The 8127-nt window shown below is 40.0% G+C and overlaps 1 protein-coding gene across 1 annotated transcript; it reads right to left on the bottom strand.

The window, feature by feature from the left end:
• Nucleotides 1-287: 287 nt before the first annotated feature.
• Nucleotides 288-5446, bottom strand: LOC124167102. The gene is made up of 2 exons (XM_046544891.1): nt 5145-5446; nt 288-1609 (listed from the first exon to the last, which is right to left on the bottom strand). Exons 1-2 carry the CDS (start codon nt 5273-5275, stop codon nt 1177-1179), a joined length of 564 nt encoding a protein of 187 aa, XP_046400847.1. The 5' UTR covers nt 5276-5446; the 3' UTR covers nt 288-1176.
• Between the last annotated feature and the right edge of the window lie 2681 nt (nt 5447-8127).

The raw sequence follows: 8127 nt of genomic DNA, 5'->3' as shown, positions 1-8127 counted from the left end.
CGACTATCGATTGACGAGCTCGTAAACTTACTCAGAGTATGCGCCATTCCCATTCAAAAGATCGTATTTTGCCTTTCTTCCTGATGTATTAATTACTTACTACTTACGCTATAGCCCTGGAATATTCAGGTGGATTTAGTCGACCCCTGTTAGCATTTATCTGAACCTCAAATATGAAAAATTGACCACACACCTGGGGAAATTTTTTTTCACATTTTAGGGACAATAAATATTTACAAATATCTACTGTACGACGAAAAAATTTCAATATGATAGCTTAGGTTTTAAATAAACAATTTTCAAGAAAATCAGCCCTTAGTAGGGAGATTGATGCGTCTTCTTAAGTAAACTCCTTTCCAAATGGACCCCTCCCCAAATTTTATGCTATGGCCTTGCCTCCCGGAATATGTTTGACTGAAATTCAGTATGAGATTATTTTGTAAGGTCACATCTGACCTTATAATTCCATCCAGAATAGTAAAATACATTGTTTTCGAAGATAAGGATATGTGCGAAATATTTTATCAAGAGAAATCACCAAATAACTCATGCAGTGAAAATTTTAAAATACAGCCAATCGGAATTCTTGTAATATCGAATAATATTTCCAAAACATTGTGATATGGATCTGGCTATCATTTCGCCACGCACAAGTAGCGGTAAACTAAGCTCTTTTAAATTCTGACATTGCTGAGTCGAACTTCTTGCACAATTTGACACAGATAAGTGCTGCCATATTAGTAAAGCAGTAATTTTTTTCAGCGTACAAATTTTTTTTCCATCTAACCTTCTTCAAAAGAATAATTCGAATTAATTTGGACAGGAATGATGAATAGAAGTCAAATGAGGGAAATTAAGTGCGCCTGTCCATAAAATTTTATATCCCATAGTCATTGAAGATTAAATCTGCAAAATAAACTTAATACTAATTAAAATTTCGGAAAAACTGACAATGTACACATTTTTACAAATAGGGACTACAAAATAAAAGCGAATGATGAAACTGAAACTAACAATAAAATCAAATAGATGTGAGCAAGAAATAAGATGCTATAAAGCAATTTCTTACTGAGAACAGATAACGTTACACGGGCCTCCCCAGAAAATTATAAGAAACATGATAAATACAACAAATAAAATTACTCCCCCGAAATCGGACACCTTAACGGGGGCGACTCAGGGGTAAGGTCCCATGAAGAGCCCGAAAGCGTGAGGTATGTCGCAAGTGTGAACGATGCAGTTTTTGAGCTTGGGAACGTCGGTGATGGAGTTGAACTTGAGAGCGAAGAAGTTTAAAAAATGCATGCGGCGGTCCACCATCTTGCCCAGCCTCCCTTTGAGCGTCTCGGGCAGCTCCAAGCTCGCGATGTCCCTGCGGTCACGGACGTACGGCAGGATGACCCTCATGGTCAACTCCTTGAGACTGGGCACGCCTCTGGTCACGTAGACGATGCAGTGCTGACACTCCTCGCCCGTCTGCGGCAGCAGCCCGGTGATGCGCCGCTTCTTGATCCACACCACCTCCTCCGTCTCCGAGTCCCTGAACACCATGGGGCACGAAAAGCGACCCTTGACCTTGAGGCTGGACTGGGGCAGCAGGGTCGCGTACCTGCGTGCCAGAATACAACACGGTCATTCTCCTCACGAAGATATTTACCCGAATGATACCTTCCACCTCTAACATCATCATCATCACTGGTCAACAATCCTAGGATTGATTTGACGCAGCTCTCCACTCAGTTCTCCTATCAGCTAATCTTTTCACACCTACGTATTGCACCTCTTTCACATCTTTTTTTACCTATTCCATATAGGATACTTACTGATAACTTCCGTAAATATTTAACAGCTGCAAAATTACTTTGAGAAATAAACACATCAAGTGGAGAAAGAGAAGTCACATATATTCCATATATTTTTCGTTAACGCAGTACATGACAAAGTATTTCATAATATCGCCAAGGTAATACCGAAGAAAAGTATTTCATGCCAAAAAAATCGAAACTAGCTTAGTATGTTTAGCGTGGAATTATTCTATACCTCTCATTCCCGTTAAAAGATCACTTAGCTGTACACTCATCACCTCATCTATTCATATTATAGTTTCCTTCCTATGAGTAGTCGACATGCTTCTTCCTTTCCATTTTAATATACAAATATAAGATTATATCATCGAGAAATGTTAGAGTACCTATTGTAAAGCCTTTCAGTTGCTTGACGAAAAATTAACGAGAGATAAATCTTTAAGAGAATTCTCTTCCATCCAAATTAGGCTAAAACTATTTTTCCTTTTTTCAGCCGATGAAAGTTTCCCCATTCTCCGTCCTACTTAAATATGCATCACATTTTATCTCTATCCGGTTCCCAATCTAAACAAAAGGTTACCCTATCGTAATGGACATCACCTCGCACTAAAATCTTCCTCAGTCCCTAACGCATCTCAAAGGTCCGTATTTTCTCTTCAGTCATTGCTTCTTTCGCAACCACGACCATCAAAGATATTTTACCCTCCCTCACCTACTCCTACACCTCTCACATAAAAAACACCAAATTAACCACCTCCTCCGCCCCTGCTAGACACGCAAAAAGAAACACTCGGAATCACAGAATCATTCTGGCTCAGGCTGAGGAAGAAGTCACTACTGCGTAAGCTTCTAGTTTTATTTTCCCGTGTGAGTGTTTCTCTTCGTGTGTCTATGTTTAGTGATAGTGACTTGAACCATTTATAAATAAATAAATACACACAATTCGGCCTCAGGGCTGTAGCCTCGCGAGATGCTAGCACGATCCCGATCAACCCCATTTAAGGCCGTTTTACACGGGGCACGGAATTGCGCAGGTTAGAGATGCATTAATTTCTAAAATGGCGTGGAATTGCGCGAATGCATGAACGAAATTAGAACATGGGCTATTTTGCCGTCTCGCATCCATGCATTCTCGCATGTGTTCTAGCAATTCACCGCTTTACAAGACGCAATTTTGATTGCACCTTCGTACGTACGTCAGATTGCGCAATTCCGTGTACCGTGTAAAACGGCCTTTACAGTAAGTACGCAAACATGATGTTAAAAGCCCCAAACTACACCAATACTAGGGATGATTTAACAAAATTAACCTTCCAAATGCGATTACAAGAAAACAGTATTTAATGAGGAATCCAGGCAAAAAACGGTAAAACGTGTAATACAAAGAAGGAGAGTATTCTTGAGAAATTGCAGCTATTTAACCACTTCGTGAGGTTAGTACTACATTGGAGGGAAACTAACTCAGTAGAATGATGATTCGAAAATAGAACGGAGGTGATAATCAGCGCATGAATGTAAAGAAAAGATGAGAAAGAGGAGGAGGAGGAGTGTGGAGGCTTACATAAAGAGGAAACCGGAGTTCGAGGAAGGTCGGTGGGAATAGGTTTCAGGTAACAGGCAGGCACGAAACCTGTGGGGGTGTTAGAGGGATTCCCAACCCAACCCCTCAAAATTTTTCCTAATGGAGTGCCCGCGATTCTCCCGCTCAGAATTCGACTATCGGTATGGTATGGTATTTGGAGGAGGCGACCGACAGGTGAGGTCATTTGCGCCATGAGGGAAGGGTAGGTAAGGAAGGGTGGAGAGAAACCTGGCGTCGGCATTGGCCTGCCCTTAACGAAAGGCACCAAGGGGACCACGGCTTAACGTCCCATCCGTCCCATCCACACAACATTCAAGCAGGGATCGGGCATTCTCTGAAAATTCTCTGCCGCTGCCGGGATTTGAACCTGGGCCCACCGGGTGGGAAGCCAACTCTCTAGCCACCACACCAACCCTACAACCTTGTTGCTGGAAATATGATAAAAATGCGTGCATTTGTTGAAAGCAATTTTGTATGAAATTGAAGAAACACACAATGCTTTTAAGGAATCTCATCAGAATTTCCTGCCAGGGTACGCAGCAAGAACTTATCTTCCAGCATCATATAAAGGAAATTATAGCTTATTCGTAGGAAATTTTTGGACTTGGACAAAAAATGGATTAGTGCTAGAAATATTGCTGGAGTAAGTTTTGAAAAATGGCGGAGAGTAAAGAAGGTGGCATAGAAACAAGGACCTTGAGGAAGGAGGAAATGAAAAGTCTCGCGGCGTTCGACATGCAGTCACTGGAGAAAGTTCTACATAATGTAACGAGAAAGCTGAGGGCGGAGCTACGTTTGGACCCAGAACTCAGGGACGAAGGGGTGCTTATGGCTGCGAAGGATAAAAGTATCAACACGGCGAGGCCTGAAGATGAGAACAGGAGTCAGGAAAGTGGAAGAGGCAGATAGGATGCACGTCGAGTTAAAAAATTAATACAATTTATTTGGAGTCCGGCGAACATTTATCCTATTTACATTCAAATCTCAAAACAAATAAGATAACTCATCTTTTCAATCGGAAATAATAAGGTTTCTACAAGCAACATAGAATTATGATGTATTCAATAGGCATTTGTACCAAACTAAAATTAATCAACAATCATAAATTTATCAGCGTCGTTCGTAATTTTGAAATGCCAACATATCATGCATGACCAGTGGCGCAGCGAGGGGGGAGTTTTGGGGGATAAAATCCTCTCCAGAGCTCAGAGAAATTTTTAAGTTTAATCAGTTTTACTTAATTGGATTGATATTACTGACAGAATAGTGTAAGGTTTAATAAGCTATCGGTCAGAAAGCCGTAAAACTCGCCATTTTGAACCATTATTCTTAAAATTCCGTTATTTATTAATCTTGCACCTTACCGCTTATCCTGGTGGGTATTCCATACCCCCACACACCCAGGTATTAGTTGCGCCTAAACCCCACCCCCCAGCCTTGATTCCTAGCTGCGCACCTGTGCATGACAATTATATTTCATATTTTATGTTAAAAATATTTCTTGGAGTGTAGGTCAGCGTATGTTATGCAAAAAAGTTAAAGCCAACGTTTCTGTTTATTTGAAACCATCATCAGGGCTTAACTTTGTACATATTTATTTTTACAAAGTTAGGCCCTGATGATGGTTTAAAATACACAGAAACGTTGGCTATAACTTTTTTGCATAACATACGTTGACCTACAGTCCAATAAATATTTTTAACAAGCATTAAACGAGGTCAAGATGAGGAAAAAAATAATTTCATATTTTGTAATACCTCAGCATGTGTCCGCTAGAGATAAGGAAAATATCCACACTCCGGCTCGTCTTGTTGGCGCATTTCAGCGTCACCGTGATGTCCTGGTCCATGCTCAACAAGTTCACGGGATCATCCTCGCAGAGGAACATGGCCACAGGTGTTTCTGCGAGGCAGTCTCGGCCGAGCGGTACAGGAACTCCTCCCTCGCTACACGGAGATTTCGGCGGGCGGGATTTCCTCCGTCTTCCGTCGGGGGATGACCGGGACGATGTAAAGGGGGAAAATGTTCCCTCGCCCCGGAATAGGGGTGGTTTCGCGAGGGGTGGAGAGCGGGCAGGCGACAGGCAGGCGCAAGCGCCCTCTGGGGGTTGCGTGGGAATCAATCAAAATGCGTCCAGAGAGGCGGAAAAGAAAGACCACCCTGCCAATAATAATCTCTCCCGATGAATTAGCGCGCGGAATATAGGTTAATCAGTGCATGCACCGCAAACGCAAGGAGTATCCCGGGGATGCTGCGAGGAAAACTGCGTCGGTGCGCATGAGAGCATACGGCGATTGGCTGCAGGGTCCGCTTCAGGTATTTCTGGTCCCGCGGTACCAGTTTTCCTCATCGGATCCGGCGGGGGGGGGGGGGGGGGGGGGGTAATTTATTTTGGTGAAAATTTCGCGGAATGCAATTTGACGTCCATTTGTGAGAAAATAGAGCAATTAATCATGCACGACGGTATTCCCCCATTCTAATTCGCATGGAAAGCAGCACGACTATTGGATCTGGCACCTAAATCTGCTTAACCCTTTAGAGGCCTAACTAATTTACCGATTTTTTTATTATTATTTTTTGCATGTCCTATTTATTTTATAACTAATTAAGAGATATTATTAAAGAAAACCCGAAAAAAATTTAATGCGTTTTCAAGCATGTTCCCAAATGGGAACACACCACATAATTTTGCTATTGTTTGAAACATAAATATACACTTGACAAAAAAACTAAGTTTAACAATGTGATATATATTGATCTTTTAAATAAATGAGTATTTGTGACTAAAGAGCGAGTGTTTAGGGGAAAATATCGAGTAAACCGCACACTCCCTGCAGGGGTATGAAAATAACCAATTTTGAAAAGGCCTGATTAACGACCAATTATACACAAGTCATGCGTTTCACTTTAAAACGTACTTGTATACTTTATTTACATAGAAAAACCTGTAAAAGTAATCACAGATATGAAATAAAATTTTCATGAATTTTTATTAAATATGTTCCCAAATGGAAACATTGGACTGTAAACAGTAAAGGTATTTCTGATCCCAGATCCGGAGGGAAGAATTTATTTTGGTGAAAATTTCGCGGAATGTAATTTGACGTCCATTTGTGAGAAAATAAATCAACGCTGCAATAAAGCAATAAACATTTACTACGCACGACGGTATTCCTTTAATCTAATACGCATGGAATGCATGCAAGATGCTTCTATCCCACGCCTAAATCTGGTTAAAACCGGGCGATCCAACTAGTGGGCGTGAGGGGGTGCTGGAACAAGAATGATCCATGCACAGCAAGAATGATATGGCAGGAATAAAAAAAGAGTTGGCCACTCAAAGCGAGTTTTTTGGTCCGAGGGTTTTTCCAACTACCACTAAAGTAATGGTTGATGGCGATATTTTTTTAAAATGTGTAGCACGAAACATAATCGCAGATACATTAATATTGTATATTCTAAAAATTTCTAATCAGTCTGACCCAGGTTTCGACACTGTCATAGTGACATCAATTGTCACTATGACATTATGTCATGCCACCATGACATTATATACGTTATCGAAATCTGGGTCATACTAATAAAATATTTGTGGAACATACAATATTATTGTATCTGTGATTATTTTTCATCTTTCTACAACCAACTTTTCTGAGGAGCAAAAATAAATGAAAAAAGGATGTATACACTAGCCTCGTTACATTTAAAAAAATTTTAAACCTATCTTAGACCGCACATTGGTAGTAGTGTCGAGTTTATCATTGAAAATTTTGATAATAATCTCATAGCCATCAAATATCACATAGTGAACATATGTCACCATAATAAATTTTCATTGATATGTTCCGCATGTCAAATGAATACGCCCGGAAGGGACAAATTTCGTGCAAGTGTAAAACGAAATTTTGCGAAAGAACCAGCGAATTAAAGGATATGACTACTGAGGGAGATTTTTTATTTAATATTTTCGGAGCCGAGGGGACTTATAGACTCCCCGGGATAAAATGGTAGAGAGGAAGAAGCGATGTGTAGCGTGGGCTGATTACTGGGATACAGAAATACACCCACACAATATCCAGAGAGCTATTTCAAGGGTGATCAATATCAGTGATTGCAATTCACTTGAGAATTCAATATCCTACAGTTTTATTCATTTATATCATCATCCTAATGACACTCTCGTAATCCCTTAATTCCGATCATTTCTATTTCTTTCATGAACCAATTCACTGTAAGACGCTTAGTGGCAATACACCAGTAAAGTAAGGGAATAGTAATAATAGATAACATCATTTATTGCTCACAGATTGTTGCATGCGATTTGAAAATTGTTTCTACGTAAATAGTTAACAACTCAGTAATCAGTTAAATGCCGTAATGTTGCAATAAATTTAAATCGATTTACAAATAAAAATATACAACAAAGGTATAACCAAATATTTTCCATTTAAGAATGATATTAATTGCATTTGCTTTTTTCATTCTGACTCATGTTTTGAGCTAAATTACTATATTAATTACAGTAGAGAGAGTAATATAGAGAGAGTTAAAATGATTAACTTCGACCCTAAGGCAAGAGTTTTTGTCACACTCTAAGACTTGCACGGAGACCTGAATTAAATCTAGCATATCTATAATTTTTTTAACCATTTCTAGACACTCCCATCGAATTTTCAGGCTGTCGACGCTAAGGCCGTTTTACACGGGGCACATACTTACAAAATCTGGCGTGTGAACGAA

The sequence above is a fragment of the Ischnura elegans genome, chromosome 10 (assembly GCF_921293095.1).
Source record: "Ischnura elegans chromosome 10, ioIscEleg1.1, whole genome shotgun sequence".
Taxonomy (NCBI): Eukaryota; Metazoa; Arthropoda; class Insecta; order Odonata; family Coenagrionidae; genus Ischnura; species Ischnura elegans.
Note: the sequence above shows the minus strand (reverse complement) of the source record. Positions and strands in the feature narration are given on the sequence as shown.